The 18,128-nt window shown below is 44.4% G+C and overlaps 1 protein-coding gene across 1 annotated transcript in view; it reads right to left on the reverse strand.

Annotated features, from left to right (window-relative positions):
- Positions 1-17,066, reverse strand: part of TNFAIP8 (TNF alpha induced protein 8) — a 148,875-nt gene extending 131,809 nt beyond the window's left edge. The window contains exon 1 of the mRNA XM_068271666.1: positions 16,958-17,066. Within this exon, the coding sequence (XP_068127767.1) occupies position 16,958 (1 nt within the window). The 5' untranslated portion in view covers positions 16,959-17,066. The remainder of the gene's footprint in view (positions 1-16,957) is intronic.
- Positions 17,067-18,128: the final 1,062 nt, after the last annotated feature.

Here is an 18,128-nt window from a genome sequence, read left to right on the forward strand (position 1 = left end):
ACAATGCTGTATTGTTTACCTTCCAAACAAAGAAAAAAAACTGCTTGAAATACATAGCAGTCAAATACCAGAAGTAGGGAATTCAGTATAACATTAAAAAAAAACCAAAAAGTATATATTTTCTAGCACAGAGGAGTCCAATTTAGGACCTACTATATGTGAAATCTGCTGTATGGACATTACTGCCCAACGTGACAGCCAGCACTGGAAGGCGTCTTCCTATGGATGACAGTATGAAGCATGCACTCCTAATTAGTTAGCTTTAAAGAGAATCTGTATTGTTAAAAATCGCTCAAAAGTAAACATACCAGTGCGTTAGGGGACATCTCCTATTACCCTCTGTCACAATTTCGCCGCTCCTCACCGCATTAAAAGTGGTTAAAAACAGTTTTAAAAAGTTTGTTAGTAAACAAACAAAATGGCCACCAAAACAGGAAGTAAGTTGATGTACAGTATGTCCACGCATAGAAAAATACATCCATACACAAGCAGGCTGTATACAGCATTCCTTTTGAATCTCAAGAGATCATTTGTGTATTTCTTTCCCCCATGCACTGACGTTTCAGGCTGCTCTTTTCTTCCTGCAAACAGCTTTGCCCTTGTTTGTAATTCCTCAGTATGTGAAAGCCCAGCCAGCTCAGAGGACGATTTATCCAGCTTGTAAAAGATAAGAGAGAAGAGAGAAGCTGCTCTAATCCTAAACAACACACAGGCAGTGTGCATAGAGGGGCCAGAAAGGGTGAGTTCATAGCAGAACCACAACACTGAAGAACTTGGCAGCCTTCCAGACACAGGCCAACAAGTCTGACAGGGGAAAGATACATTGATTTATTACAGAGACAGTGATAGTATAAAGTGCTGCAGTTAGCCAGAACACATTAGAATAGCTTTTGGAACTTGTAGGATGATAAAAAACAGGATGCTATTTTTGTTACGGAGTCTCTTTAAAGAAGACATTCACAGGGAAGCCTCACAAGCCTATATGGCAAAGCTATCAAAGTAATTTATTATTCAGCAAATTGATATGATCAATAGAAAGTATATTTTTTTGACCCGATACAAGTTTTGTCACAATTTGTATGCAACTTGAAATGTGAAAATTTGCATCCTCTCAATTTTACATAAGAGACCAGCGCCTAGCAAAGCTCTCAGAATTAACTTTTCACCTTCTATATATTTACTTCTGGCAGCTGGATTGGGGACACCGGTTTCTGGATTCTATTTTATATTTGCCCTCCCTTGGCCTAATTGGATATTCCAGCCTCTACAAAGTCGCTGTGGCTGCAATGGAACTGATGCCTATAGAGTACATGCATAAACAATATACATACTACACAACAGACCAAGGACAGACAAAGACAAACAAACACTTATATAGCGTTTTTCTCCTGGCGGACTCAAAGCGCCAGAGCTGCAGCCACTAAGACACGCTCTATAGGCAGTAGCAGTGTTAGGGAGACTTGCCTAAGGTCTCCTGCTGAATAGGTGCTGGCTTACTGAACAGGCAGAGCTGAGATTCGAACCCTGGTCTCCCGTGTCAGAGGCAGAGCCCTTAACCATTACACTATCCAGCCAGACAAAAAACATGAAGAAGAAACAAATAAATAAAAAATAAAAGTCTCTAAAATCTAGCTAAAAATAAAACAAACACAAATAATGCTGGGCATAGACGGTACGTTTATGTGCCGGAATCAAGCCAGCGGCTCGATGCCGGCGCATCACCGCTCGTGGGGATCGATTCCTGCTCGTCCCCGCGAGCACTTCCTTATCAGTGCTTTGTTTTTGCCCATTGTCCGCCCACGGGGATTGAGCCGGGAATCGATCCACGCGGTGATCGGACACGCCATAAGCGGCTCGATTGATAAGAAAAGAAAAAACCATACGGTCTATGCCCAGCATAAAACCTGTAAAAAAGTGACTTCTCATCAGTCCTTGCTGGGAATACACCATACAATTTTCTGTTAGAATTACCTGCCAGATAAAGTTCAAAATGTTGGAAATCTATCTATCTATCTTACCATCTATCTGCCGAGCAATTAGGCATTGTTCTACTCAGCAGGAGTTAAACAGAAGACAATGCACCAGAGATAATAACCAGTCTCTACAGAAAATAATCTAATTATGCATTCTAACAGAAAATCTAATGCTGGGAATACATGGGTAGATTATGCGCCGGTATCAAGCCAGCGGCTCGATGCCGACGCGTCACCGCGGGTCGATTCCCGCGGGCACTTCCTAATTAGCGCTTCATTTTTTCTATTGTCCTGCCTGCATCGAGCGCGGAATCGATCCGGCGGGCAATCGGACCTGTCGGAAATTATCAATCGAGCCATCAGCGGCTCGATTGATAACAAGTATCCACCCGTGTATGCCCAGCATAATAGAAAAATCTAACAGAAGAATCTAACAGAAAATTGTATGGTGTATTCCCAGAATGGACCCACCCTCCCCTCTCCACAGTTTAAACATTGTGACAGGCAAGTTATTTCAGCGCCACCCAGAGGTCACCCATTTCACACTGAGCTAAGTTCTGGCTGTCAACAGGGGAGCTATTTATATCTTCCATTAATAAGCTAACATTTCTGAACTGTGAATTTATACTTTGCATCTTTACTCACAAAACAACACCATTTCTTGAAAGAGAATATCTTATAACAGGTGCAAAGTGGCACATTACAAGGGCAAGTTTAGTGTCTGCTCATTGGCAGCTTTACCCTGGGCTTCCCCAAGCACTTTAAAATCCCCCCCCCCCTTCCCCCCCATGGTTGCTTCTAGTAAGGGTTCTTTTCCACTATGAAATGTGATCGCGATTACGATCGCATTTCAATTTTCACCATGCGATTGAGCTGCTATACACAGTATAGTAAAGCTCAATCGCATCCAAAACCATGCGATTGAGCTGCTATACACAGTATAGTAAAGCTCAATCGCATCCAAAACGCGGCAGGATGACGACTGCGTTTTGACCAAAATCACATCGCAATCGGATAGCACTAATGGAAATTGCTGCTGCCATTTCCATTAGTTTAATATACCTTGCGATTTGTGATCAGAATCAAATCGCAAATTGCAGGGTAGTCGAATGAAAAAAAAGCTTTCGATTTTTTCGAGAGATACGATCGTTTTTATCGAATTACTGTAAAATCGGATCATTTTATTGTATCGTGTGTGGCCACCTTAAGAGTGATTCTAGCACCCTATGCACCACACAATATAAAGAATCATATACAGTACATCACAGGGGAAATTATTACAAAAACAGCCAATAACCAGGACTGTGCGGAGTCAGAGCAATTGTGGGTACCTGGAGTCGGAGTCAGTGGTTTCAATACACTGAGGAGTAGGAGTCGAGTGATTTTTATACCAAATACATAGCCTTTGTAAAGGTTAGACTAAGAAGTTGAGAAGTTGGAGCAATTTTGGGTACCAGGAGTTGGATGATTTTTGTACCGACTCCACAGCCCTGTCAATAACTACAGTATAACATTCATGTGGCACTGAGCCTACTGTTCTCATTTACCATTTCATTATACTGTAGAGCAATGTTTACTAAATCTGTCTTGTTTTCCATGTTTTTGTCTATCCATGCAGATCCAGATCCATACTAATCAAATCTCAGCTAAGGAACAGTGCACACATTAAGCATATAAAGATCTGTACCACCTACAGAATGCTGCTGCAAGACTATTCACAAGCCAACCCTGCCGCTGCCACATTCCACCAATCCAGCGATTTTCTAACCATGCCTAGCATTTTTTGGAGCGTTTTTGTGTAGCAGATTTTAGATTTCATTACAGTAAAGCTGTAACTGAAAAGCTTCTGTTACAAAAACGCTCGGAAAATCGCTCTGATCTAGCGTTTTTCAGAGCGGTTTTCCACTTTCTTATACTTAACATTGAGGCAGAAACGCCTCAAAAATCTGCAAAATGCTGCAGGACCCGAGTTTGCGTTTCAGGAAAAAAAACGAACCGCTCTGGTGTGCACCATCCCATTGAAATACATTAGCCAAGCAGTTTTCAGCCCAAAAGCATTTTTAAAAACGCTCAGAGCTGCTTTTGGTGTGCACCAGCCTTTAACCAGTGTAAGTTAATATGGAGTTTAGGGGCTTGTCTGTCCAATCCAGGAGCCAGAAGAAGTTTTTTAAGTCAGTTCTGAGTTCAACAGTTACACCAATTCTCAAAGAAAAAAAATTGTTAGCTGTAATTATAAAGGAGCCTTGGCTACCTGCCTCAGGGATTTGTCCAGTCCTGTTTTAAAAACGTTATAATCAGCCAGTCTGCCTTTTAAAGTAAAAATAACTATTTGAATTTGTATTCATATGTTTTTCCTGTTTAAGCATTACTTCCTCGCTAGATGGACTCTATTTCCCATATACACTATGCTACATACAACAATGCCACCCTGTACTTGAGGAGGCATTGCTGGCTTTAGCAAAGCCAAGAGCTGCAGTGTAACAGCATTTTACAACAAACCATTGCTCAGCAACACCTCAGTCACAACACGCTAGGGAGAGAGTTCAGGTATTCATGAGAAAGCTCCCTAATCAAACACAACACATTGTTGAAACCCAGCAGTCAAAAGTGTAGTAATTACTAGCATGTGCACAAACACATTGTTACTGTTACACACACACACACACACACACACACACACACACACACACACACACACACACACACACACACACACACACACGTGAAAGAGCAAGCTAGGAATAACCTGCCAATTCTAAACACGACATCCCGTCTTACACAACAGTTTCAAACTGACTAAGTGACTGTCAATGTTGGGCCACTTCCTGTGTTACAGAACACTTCTTAGGCAAATACGCAAAAGAGTGTAAAAAGAACAGAAATAAAACACAAAAACCCCACAGACTGCAGAAGTTCACTATTCTTATCACACAAACTTTCACCAACATAAAGCACAATTTAGGGTACTAAAAAGAAAATCTATAGCAAGCTGAACTATATGCTACGCCTAACAAGTAAGAGATATTCTACAAAGATTGATTATTGGGAAATAGATTCTGAGAAGTCCTTGCATACGGCAGCCTAGATGCTGGTAATATGCTAGGCCGTGAGAGCAAGAAATGCCACAAGTTTCCACACACGCTAGCAATAGGCAATCTAAAAGCAAGAAACAATGACTGTGTAGAAATGGACTCTCTCAACATCAGTAGTGTTTCAAATATTTTTTTCAGAATTGTTACCCATTCATAAATTAGAGGACAATCAATAAAAAGTTTAGAACCAATGGCCTCGATTCATCATTGTCTTTGAGATCACTTTTTCCAGTTTGTTAAATTACCGAATTCGAAGTTTATCGATTTCTATTTGTATTCATCAAGGTTTTTCCGCATTCGGTGTGAATTCGATAACAATTCGGTAACTATTCGGTAACGTGTCGCTATTTCCATTTTACAGCGGTAATTTAACACAAGGCCATAAGATTCCCATGGAATTGTGGGTAAAAGGCAGTCCTTTGAACACCACGTAACCACGTAGCAACATACTGAATAGGGCTTAACACCTGGACCAGGATTCTGGAAGTGGCTTGGGACAATCCCACAATTCGATAGGAGCCTTTTTCTAAAAAAAAAAATATAGTGCAGCTAGCAAATTAGTTAACCCTGGCACTGCCTGTGTTCTCTTACAAGATAATTCAAGAGAAATGCAGATGTCCTGTTATAGCAAATAAATCTATTCTCTTGCAAATTGATATGGGTCTAGACCTTATTCTTGCCCTTCTGCGCCTTTGAATCACTCTCAGCTGATACATAACCACTTCAAATGGCTCCATCTTCTCTGTCAGCAATGATCTGACAGGAATAACGACAGAGCAGTAAAGGAGATAACTAATCCTAAATTTAACGCTAAACCACGCCCACTTTCATTTTCATGAATTGCACTTTCTTCCGTTTTAACGCATCACTAACGAATGATTACCGAATTATTACCGAATGCTCACTAACAGCTGTAGATAAATTTGATGAATCCTGAAATCAACTTAACGAATTCGGTATTTTACCAAACTGTTGTTAACCAATTCAATAAGTCTTGATGAATCGAGGCCAATATCCCAAAAATACGCAGAAATGTATACAGAGCTGACATAAGTAGTGGATTGCAGGATACAAAGAAGCATTCACATCTGCCCCTGCCCTCTGAGTGGCCTAATCTAATGTCTCCACCACAGGCACAGCAGCAGTAACAAAGCAGAGGTGGTTTGGTTAGATGCCAGTTCGCCCAGCAGTGTTATTGGTAAGAAACCTGGAGCATCCAAAATACACACCCACACAATTGTGTTACCTAGAGGGATGCAAACCCAGGAGCCCAGAGCTTAGAAGCAGGCAGGGAGAAATATCAACACACTCTGAAGAGCTGCCAGTCAAAAGCAAAATAGGAGTTGGAACACTACCAACAAATTATACCAGGCTACACAGCTTACAGCTATTTACAGTAGTAAAACATATTCTGAATTATCCTTCATTATTAGATTGTATTTTATCAAAATTCCTGACTAGAAATATCAATGAGATACTATTAAATTCAGTATGCATCAAGCAGTCTGGAATCAAACGCACTTCTGTCAACTTTGATTAGCCCCAATCTACATACTATTCGTATGAAAACTGCATGCAGGCTAAAATTATGAGCATCTTATTGACCATCTCTGTTCCTCACTAGGGATGGCAATGCTTAGGAGAACTCATGGAGAAGCATGTGATCAGTTTGATCAGCTGATGGATTTTTAAGGCCTTACAAAACTATCAGCTGATCACATGCTTTTTCAATGAGTTCTTCTAAGCATTGCCATCCCTATTCCTCACTATTATTATTATATAATCGTAATTGAAAGACTTAGCTCTGTCCCAGACAGGTAAAAGCAGGGTTGCTGCAATGTTTCCTTCCATCACCATCTGCAAATCACAAACGCAAACACAAAGTGTGATTTCTTCGCGATTAATGTTATCTTTCTGCAGTTTTTCAGCGTCTGCATTTTTGCAATTTTCCCTGGCTGCCAGGAACACAAGAATTAAATGCAACCCGCCCTGCAGGAAATTTGCAAAACCAGAGCACAATCGAATCATAGTAGCATAAAAGGATTCCTGCAATTTTCCTTACTTTGAAGATATCCTTGCATTTTGCATGCAATTGGAAACAGATCACAAAACACAAATCAGGTCTAGAATAAAAAAAAAAAAAAAAAAAGCTCCAAGAAGCTCCACTTCTCGCCAGGACCCTCATCATCTTTGCGTCTGCGCTCCTGTGTACAAACGTGGCCACACTGCACAGGCACCAGTAGGGTTTGCGCCTACTCAATAGCACAGAGCTGCTTGTGCACAAAGCAAAAAAACATGCATGTGCTCCTCTGTGCTCCTGCACATGCGTGGGCTGCACTTGGCACCTGCACCCTTACTCGTTCAACATTATTGTTGAATATTTTCTAAGCCTCCGAGTGTAGGAACAGAGGAGGAGGAAGGGGGGGGGGGGGGGGGGGTCAGACGATCTGGAAACCGCTGCACTATCCAGAGGCTTTCCTCTACTGAGGTATGTATCCAACTCATTTTCCTCACTTCAGGTACCCTTTAAATTCTATTTTAGCATCATCTGTCATGTAAATTAATTATATTATGCTTCTTAACAGCATCAACATGGGACAGTCAGGTACAGAAGACTACAATCCTGGAAATACATATAAAGTTGATGCACAATACAGCATCAATAACTTCTATAGAGGTTGTGTACTTACAGCTTTTACCGCATTGTGACCTGGCCTCAGACACAAAGAGTCTGTGTTTGCACTGGAATCACTTTAAATCGTAAACTAACACAAACCAATCTTAGAGTAAACACACCAGCTGTAGCAGCCATGAAACATCACAGAATCAGGGCCACTCTAGGAACGTTTCCTCTCCTGAAGCCCTCCAGAGGAGCTGGAGGAGGAGTTTGAGGTTTTCAGGTTAGGTACCCTGTGCTTCTGGCTCTCATCCAAGAGAGAAGGGGAAGAAATCAGAACAAGGCTTCCCAGTCTTCACCAGTCTGCTCTGCCCATATAAAAGGTCACAAGTCATTTCTCCACTAATCATCACATGCAGCAAGGTTTAGATGTAAATCAGAGGAAGGCAATACGTTCCAGCACAAAAAGTTTATGGTTTTTCCATTGTTTCTCTAGAAACATAAAAACGAAAGAGGTACGTGCTTCGCAAATATAAACGAAGTGGCAAAATAACTCGTCTGTTATTTTCAAACCTTTCAAATCATAAAGGTAACAAGGAACAGTTGCTGTAACAGCACTTCTAACTGGAACGAGCATTAATATACTAGCTAAAGACTTAATTACACACCCTGTCAAGGCACACATTTTACTCATGTAGTGATCCCCTCCTTCCTTCCAGCTCAACACAGTAGCAGTTATATAGGTGTAAGTGTATATAAATGCTGGCAGACACCATTATCATGAAGAAACAGGCAGCAGACGGGATTGTTCCTGCTATTTCTAGTACTCCAGTGTCAGTGCACCTCAGCTTGTGAAAATGCATAGAACAGCAGTGTCAGATATCTGCTGATTTCTAAAGGGGCCCATACACCTAACGATTTTCCCGCCGATATACAGCCATTTCGATCACAGTGATCGAAACGGCTGTGAAATCGCCGCGCACACCGCTGACAGAACGATCGATTTCCGTCCGAAATCGATCGTTCCCGTCGACCCATCCGTGCGGAAGATTGTTCTCGACCGCCGGCGGGTCGGGAGTGCGTCGTTAGCGGCGTTCGAATGCGGAGTAATGCTTTGCGTGCGCGGAAGATCGCGTGATAGCAGTTATCACGCTCTTGTGAAGCATTCCCATAGTGTGAAAGGAGCCATAAATATTATGTGTGTGGCTTTGAATCGCATGAAGGTGTACAAATCCAGCAGTGCAATCAATGTTGATAGGTTCCTGTGGATACCCAACTAAATAGTGCAAGGTTGTTTATCCAATTTAGTATATAAAAAAAACAAACAAACAAAACAAAAACTGAACAGCATATGATGCATAGAATAGGAAACAATTTGGATGCCAGGAAAGGCAAACTGGGAGAGTTTCAGCACATTGCATTTATTGCTCTACTTTAATAGGCTTTTCCATGGTTCTTTCATTGTTATTTTGGCAATGCTCTCCTTTGGATTGGCCATCCTCAACAATTCCTCTTAGGCCAGAAGCCCACTAGGAGAGTTTTTCTAAGCGCTTTGCAATTTGAAAACTCTTGCTAATGTAATGCTCAGGGTGTGATCCCACTTGAGTGATGTGATTTTATACAAATCCCCCATAGCACTGCATTAGCAAGAGCTTTTTTCAAATCACTAGGCATTAGAAATCGCTCCTAGTGGGTTTCTGGCCTAATGCTGGATACACACCATGCGTGTCCGCGTTCGATGCGTCCGTCGATACACATCGATTCGATTATTTCCGACGTGTCCGATTCAAGCTTCGATGGATCGTTAGGTCGATTTGCCATACTTTACATGGCAATCAACCTAAAAATCATCGAAATGCGTTCGGAAATGCTCGGAAATAATCAAATCAACGCGTATCGACGGACGCATTCGACGCGGAAACGCATGGTGTGTATCCAGCATTATACTGGCCATCGCCTAACCTCCAGCTGGCAGCCAAATGAAGTCAGTAGTTGGCCCTCAGCTATACTGCAGGCAAGCAGTGGTACACAGTACAGCCAGGAATCCGGTGTTCAGCTATGTAACAGCCTGGCACTAAAGGAAAAATCATTGTAGCAGGAAAGCTACTGGCTTGCTTGTATTTTGAACTAACTGCACACCCAAATTAGACAACTGGTACCACTGAGCTAATAAACTCCTTCTAGGTCAATGGAGCACCATTATACCTGCATCTACGTTAAATGCTTGAGGCTAGGTCCACAGTGGGAGGTTGCGTTGTAAAGTTGCAACACAACAAAAAAGTGGTAATGCACAATAACGCTGCGTTAGCGTTGCATAAAGTAGGTACAGTAGAGCATACAGTCCGTGAAATGTATGCTTTCCTGTACCTGGCAAAGTGTTGGTTTACAGGTAATGCACTGCAGCAGTGTGTTACCATAACGCTAAACGTTACAATGCAACACTAACGTTCCACTGTGAACTTTGCATACACTTAATTGCATAGCGGTAAGCTGCATTAAGACTTTATGAATTCAGCACCGCAAAGTCCTACTGTGAATTTAGCCTCAGTGTATTGGAGCATTAAGCCTTCAACAAATATGAAAAGCATGAAGTTTATGCCGTACTCTCTTGATCTGCTCATTAAGCCAACATCCACATTATGAAAAAATGAGAACAAGTAAGAACAGATACCAGACTGAGCACAGCTTCACTGACATATAGGATTACATCTGCAGCAAAGGAAAACAACTACAGGGTAGGTTTTCTGTATCTGGAAAATGTCTGTTTTCTACAAGACCAAAGCTAGGCAACAGCAGTAAATAAAGTTTATAGCAAGAAAACACGTCTAACTCATTACACATAGTCTTCCATACACTATTAGATATATTTCACAGATTAGATGTTCATTAAAAAAACATTGTATCAAACAAAAATGTATTATATACTAGGGCCCTAGCAATCATTGATATAATCAATACAATCGCATTCCATCTTGTTTAAAGTGGATCCGAGATGAACTTTTACACCTTGCAAAATTGTGTTCCTTTCCTATTGTTTATAGGGCATTCCTCAAGCCAAATACTTTTTTGTTTTTGTTTTAATACGCTAAAGGTAGCCATATACTGGTCGATTTGACATCAGATCGACCAACAGACAGATCCCTCTCTGATCGAATCTGATCAGATAGGGATCGTATGGCTGCCTTTACTGCAAACAGATTGTGAATCGGTTTCAGCCTGAAACCGATTCACAATCTGCTGAGCTGCCGTCTGCCCCCCCCCTTTCCCCAGCATACATTACCTGAGGCTGGCTCCCAGGCATGATGTCCCCGTCATGTGGCACCTCCGGCTCCGGCATCCGCATATAACTTACGCTATCACACCAGTGACGGCGGAAGTACAAATAGAGCGCCCTCTATTTGTACTTCCGCTGTCATTGGCGTGACAGCGGAAGTTATACGAGGATGCCAGAGGTGCCATGACGGGAGCAGTGACGGACGGGATGCCTGGGAGCCAGCCTCAGGTAATGTATACCTGCGTCGAAAGGTCCCGAATCGTACAGCGACGCGCTCCCTACCTGTGGGCGATCGACGGTAATTTCCTGCACGGCACGATCGATGAACCGATTGATATCAGGAGGAAATCAATCGGTCGGGTGCGTTTAGCGCAAACTATTTGACAGCAGATTAGATCCCAGTGATCGAATCTGCTGTCGAACGGCGGGAAATTGGGCCAGTGCATGGCCAGCTTAATTCCCTATAAACTAAATAAACCACGTCCACAGGTTTTCAGAGAGCCTTGGCAGTAGCAAGGGCTCATGGGAGCTCAGTCTGGGCAGGAGGAGGAGGAGGTGTTACTAGTCATTGATTTCAGAGGCAGAGGGGAGGAGGGGGGGATTAGGTTTTTTCACAGGCTTAGTGATCAAGATACAGATAAGCCTGCCTCTGTGTAATGTTTACAAACATGGCTGCTGTCATTGTATCACAGGAAGAAATAATAATTTTCTATTAAAGCTGTTTGCAGCTATATTTGCTGTGTAAACTATCTAAACTTTAGATAAGATATATAGACAAGTTACTTGTTATAGTTAGGTTTTCATCTCGGATCCGCTTTAAGTATAAGGGACTTATTTATCATGTTTTATATAATTCTATGTGCAAGTGAAATTTATCATTCTCTTAAACTCTTTTTTACCTACACTTAACTGTATGAAGCTCAAGTACCCTCTAAACACAGGAAGAGGAACCCAATAGACATTGTAAAGAAAGGACTGCAGGAAGTGTACAATCAATGTTTGCTGCAACAAAGGTTATTTGGGTACAATGTAGCTATGCATGGCATTGCTCCATTTATCAGCCAGCAAAGCCTGTGGTTTCTTATGTAGATGGTTGGCTGACTGTTGGTAGGTGTAAAAGCACCAACTACAGAGGAAACCAGCTAAAGCTGGGTACACACAATCAACCAATGTCGCCCAGCAGGGACTTGGTCCCTTGGGAAACAGTTTGGGTCAAGTTCTGTACAGATGCATTACTAGCCCACAGGCAAGCAACACATTCTGTTGGTGGGTGAAGGAGGGCAGATGGAGCAGGCCGGGAGAGGATGAGAACAATGACCTCAGCAGAGTTAATCCACAGTGGCAGATAGACCAGACCATTGGGTGGGATTCTTGGCTGAGGTCCACTGACCACCTCTGCGAGAAAAGTTGTGCATGTGTACGCAGCTTTAAACTAGTCATACACAAATTAAGTTCAATAGTTTTCAATCCGATTTTTTGTTGTTGTTGTTATAGAAATATCAGTCAATTGAAAGCATGTAGCATCACATACAGCAAACAATGTGCAGTCCATTCTGTAAAGCAGAGTAGAGGGAGTTTCCAAAGGACAAAGCATACTGAAGGAAGCCCATGTGTATGCACCAGGGCCGGGCCGAGGCATAGGCTGGAGAGGCTCCAGCCTCAGGGTGCAGTGTAGGAGGGTGCGCACAATTCATTCAGCTGTCATTCCCAATTGTGTTTGAAGCAGAAAGAAATAAAAAAGGGGATACATGACAGTGACTGCAAGCCAGATAACTAGAGATTAAGGTGTTGGGGAGGTTGGGGGCCCTGGGGCACCTATTAGTCTAATAGCAATCAGTGTGTGATGGCTGGGGTGGGAGGGATGGAGGGGCGCACTTTGCTGTCTCAGCCTTGGGTGCTGAAGGACCTTGTCCCGCCTCTGGTATGCACACTCCTAAATATGAGCAAACAATAATAATATAAATTTAAAAAAAACAACTTCATATTGATCGGTTTTGGATGATCACATTCAAAACCAACTGATTTTCAGTCCATTTGCTGAATTCATTACTCTACCGACTCATGTATGCAGGATACGAGGGTACCTTGAGGAAGGGTGGCAATGCACCACTCCAGCTGCACAGAAAGTGATGTGCTATGATGAATGGAATGCAGGTCAGGAGCCAGAGCATGGAAACTTCTGCACAGGTACTTTCCTTTGTAATGGATTCCCTGGGAGCTGACTATAATTGGGCAGATCTGCAGCTCGCATAGCAATCACTGTACATCTGAAGCTTCTATTCCAACTGTACAACATGACATACTGGAGAAGGGATATTTAGTTCCCATTCAGTACCAGGCCTGGAACCCACTGCAAATCTTTAAGTAGCGTTTTGTAAGCGATTTCATGAGAGTTTTCCTGCGATTTTGGTAGCGGTTTTTTTAAAAAGTGTAAGCTTTTTGGCAGTGATTGCGATTTTAATTCTGATTGGTCCTTTGAAATTGTTATAATTCGTTTTACAGTTTGCAGTAATCTAAAATCGCACACAAATCCCTATTAGTAGCGATTCATGAGCGATTTGCCAGTGCTTCAATACTTTACATTGAAGCGTAAATGCTCCCAAAATGCTGCATGTTCTGCGATTGTGATTTTGCTAATCGCAATCGCTACCGTGGAATGTATTACATTTACATTGGCAGAGCATTTAGGGAAATTGCTAGTGATTTAAAGCGCTTCTTAAAGGGATACTGTAGGGGGGGTCGGGGGAAAATGAGTTGAACTTACCCGGGGCTTCTAATGGTCCCCCGCAGGCATCCTGTGCCCATGCAGCCGCTCACTGATGCTCCGGCCCCACCTCCGGTTCACTTCTGTAATTTCTGACTTTAAAGTCAGAAAACCCCTGCGCCTGCGTTGCCGTGTCCTCGCTTCCCCCGATGTCACCAGGAGCATACTGCGCAGGCACAAACCATACTGGGCTTGTGCTACACACTCCTGGTGACATCAGCAGGAACGAGGACACGGCAACGCAGGCGCAGGGGTTTTCTGACTTTAAAGTCGGAAATTACAGAAGTGAGCCAGAGGCGGGGCCGGAGCATCGGTGAGTGGCTGCGCAGGCACAGGATGTCTGCGGGGGACCATTACAAGCCACGGGTAAGTTCAACTCATTTTCCCCCGACCCCCTACAGTATTCCTTTAAAGAAAACCTGTACTGAAAAAAAAAAGTTCCCCTGGGGGGTACTCACCTCAGTGGAGGGGGGGGGGGGAGCCTCTGGACCCTATCGAGGCTTCCCCCGTCCTCCTGTGTCCCAACGGCAGCCTGTGCAATAGTTACCTTGTCGGGCTCCAGCGGGGGCGCTCTTGCGGCTCTTCTGACGGAGATAGGCGGAAATAGCCGATCTCCGTCGGGTCCGCTCTACTGCGCAGGCGAATTGCGCCTGCGCAGTAGAGTGGCCCGACGGAGATCAGCTATTTTTGCCTATTTTGCCTGCGCTGGAGCCAAAAGGTAAATATTTACATCGCCGCCGCTCTGGGAGGATTTTATCCGCTGACATGGGACCGAGGAGGACGGGGGAAGCCTTAATAGGATCCGGAGGCTTCCCCCACCTGAGGTGAGAACCCCCCCCCCCCCCCCCCCCCCCCAGGGCAGTTTTTTTCATTACAGATTTTCTTTAAACGCTAAATAAAGTGCTCTAGTGGGTTCCAGGCCTCAGACTTTCCCTGGCAGATTTGATCAGTGTGCCAAAATCAATCGACATTACAGATCGAACAGGACGTTATTTTCTGTAGTCAAAATGGCAGTATCTATGCTGGAGGCCTAGAGTTGTGACAGGCCCCCCAACCTACACTGCTCCCCAGAAGCCCCTGCAGAGTCCGACTCCAGGTACCCAAAAATTGCTGACTCCACAACCCGGGTAGCACTCACCTCTCCTGCAGGCACGCTCCTTCCTGTGTGCTTCCGTCATCTCTTGGTGCCCACACTGTCATCCGGCAGCACGTATGTACTCATGTAACACCGCCGGGTGGATACAAGCACCACAAGATGACGGAAACACACCACCCGAACAGGTGAGTAAGAGTACACGACGCTGCACTAAATCGACAACGGATTTGAGTGGGATCAATCTTTTGGGCAGGTTTGGAGAGTCTGCCAGTATTTGGCAAGCTTTAGGCAGCCCAAAGACATCAGATCACCGTCAGAAGATTTAAAGCCATAATGTGCTGAAATTATTAACATGTTATTGTGTGTCTGCAACTGCAATAGTCTTTTAGCATTTCTCACTACATGCTGATATCACGGAGCAGTGCTTTTGCAGCGCTGCTAAATGTGGGCGCAGCCAGCGCCGCCATAGACTATAAAGGGATTCAGTCTATAGCGGCGCTCAGTGAGTAACGTCGGCTCCGTCAGAAGACGGAGCCGAGGTTGCTTAAAAATCATAATAATTTGGCTTCCAGCTATTTCATTCCCCCACTATCCAATGGCGGCCTGGAGGGGGAATAGTAATTAGTTCGGCCCGGACTTGTGCAGAAGCAGGACCAGCCATATAACAGCTGGATCCTGCGCCCAAGTCTACCGGCGCCGAATTCAAATGTACTCTGATATTACCCTACTGAGTGTTGCAAACTTGCCACCTAAAAGAAGACAGTTCTCTAAAAATCCATTCCATTTTTGCATTTATAGAAAAGATTTATAGAAAAGGTACTCTTGCATTGAAAAGCTAGAAATTAACCTACAACTTCATTGATCAAGCTACCATTCCCTTTTAAAAATGTGGTTCCCACGCTGCACAAAGTTCTGATCCAGCCCTGCTCATCATACAGAGAAACAAAACTATAGAAGAGTCCAAAGTAATGCTCATTAGGCTGTGGCCAACTATGGGTGCATTTAAAGACAAGGGAACAACATTCAAGAGCTTGAGTTCAGAGGTGTTGCCATAAATTGGGTAATGCTGGGAACACACAATAAGTTTTTCCCGTTCAATTCTCCGCTCAATCGTTTTTTCCTCTATTCTCCACTTGTTTTTCTTATCTTTTTCCATTCACTTCTATGAGAAATCGATCGGTAAAACGATTGGAGAGGAGTATCGGACATGACGAAATGTATCAATCGAACGCATCTATCTAACGGCAAAACGTATCATCTGTTCCCAGCATTGGAACTACACCAAATCTGCAGACAGCTATTCACGTTCCTTTCACATCGCCCAATAATTTCTAGCAGTGCTCCAATTTGCAACTTCATTAACAAACTTCAGATCTTGCATGTGTATCTCTGAGCAGCACCCACCCAACATAGGCTCATACCACTACACTCCCATACAACCAAAATAACGACTAAATTACTCACAGGTCAAACAGAGCAGCTATTTTCATCCACACATGTGGTCAGTACAAGACATCCTGCAGCTCTGGCCTGTCAAAGACTTTCCAGGAGACTAATAGCTTGCATAGCTCATGGCCACAGTTAAAAGTCCTGATGATCAATTAATAGCTTTAGATTAGATGCCCAGCTGCAACAATAACGTTCATACAAAATGAAAAGAAGTTAATAAAACAAAGATTTGGCCCAACTTTACATGCATAGATTTTGATAAATCTGCCCAACTGGTCTTTATTTATCTGGCTATAAATAGCACAGCACCCCCTGCACAGGACTTGCATCACTTCTCAGGCAAGGGCTATGCTGGATCAGAGATACACACTGCTGAGTAGTATTCACACGTGACGATGCAACTATTCATCAACAATCAAACTCCTGTAAAGTTGGAAAGTAGTAGAAACACAGCGCTGCCCACACAGCAGCATATGGGATTCCAAGGAGGCAGCCTCAGCCATGTGTTATTGCGATCCCGCAAGGCTAAGCAGCAGAGACCGTTACCTTCCAGCACAAGCAGGGCAGCCAGGTGTGGGGGGCGGCACAGGCTGTGTGTGGGGACGGCAAGTTTCGCTGTCACTAGAGTTGTATGGCAATAGGCAGCACACGGCGTGCACTGCAGAGACACACATCCTCGGCAGGTCACTTACTTGGCTGCGGGGCTCCGGAGAGAGGCGGGCGGAGAAGGAGGACAGGCAGCGGGCGATGAGCAGGCAGCTCCGGGCAGAGCTCTGTGCGGGACAGCAGACAGCGCTCCGGGGGAGGAGCCGAGTGTGTGGGGCGGGCCCCAGCCGCAGCCAGAGAACAGAGCCCTCCACATAGCAGTGCCGGAGCAGTGCTTTTCAGCGCTGCTAGCTTTGGGCGCAGCCAGCGCCGCCATAGACTGTAATGGGAATCAGTCTATAGCGGCGCTCAGTGAGGAAGGTCGGCTCCGTCAGAAGACGGAGCCGAAGTTGTTTAAAAAACACAATAATTCGGCCTCCAGCAATCGCTGGAAGCCGAATTATTTCATTCCCCCACTATCCATGTCGGCCTGGAGGGGGAATAGTAATTAAAACGCCTCGGACTTGTGCAGAAGCAGGACCAGCCATTTAACAGCTGGATCCTGCGCCCAAGTCTACCAGCGCCGTATTCAAATGTACGCAGCAGTGCGGCGTGTAGCCTCATGCCTGAATAGCACCTATGTTCTGTATGTGAGCCAGCATGTCAGCACATAGCGTACAGAGGCACCTATGTTCTGTATGTGAGCCAGCATGTCAGCACATAGCATTCAGAGGCACCTATGTCCTGTAGTCCAGGGGTTCATTGCTGCTCATAGTGTGTACATCCAGACTTAAAGGGAACCTTAACTGGCGAGGAAAAATAAATTCACTTACCTGGGGGCTTTCCCAAGCCTCCTGCAGCCGTCCGGTGCCCGCGCCGGTCCTTCGGTGCCCTCCGGTCTCCCTCCGCCGCTAAGTTTCGTTTTCGGACGACTGCCAGTCGTCCTCGGGCCTCTTCCGCATTCCTCGTCGTAAACTGCAGTAAAGCGCGTCCGCATGACGCGTTTGGCGTCATGCACATGACACGTTTGGCGTCATGCGGACGCGCTTTACTGCAGTTTACGACGAGGAATGCGGAAGAGGCCCGAGGACGACTGGCAGTCGTCCGAAAACGAGACTTAGCGGCGGAGGGAGACCGGAGGGCACCGAAGGACCGGCGCGGGCACCGGACGGCTGCAGGAGGCTTGGGAAAGCCCCCAGGTAAGTGATTTTTTTTTTCCCCGCCGGTTAAGGTTCCCTTTAAAGGACTTACAAGGTCAATAACAAAAAAAAAAAGTAA

Source organism: Hyperolius riggenbachi, chromosome 1 (genome assembly GCF_040937935.1).
Source record: "Hyperolius riggenbachi isolate aHypRig1 chromosome 1, aHypRig1.pri, whole genome shotgun sequence".
Lineage (NCBI taxonomy): Eukaryota > Metazoa > Chordata > Amphibia > Anura > Hyperoliidae > Hyperolius > Hyperolius riggenbachi.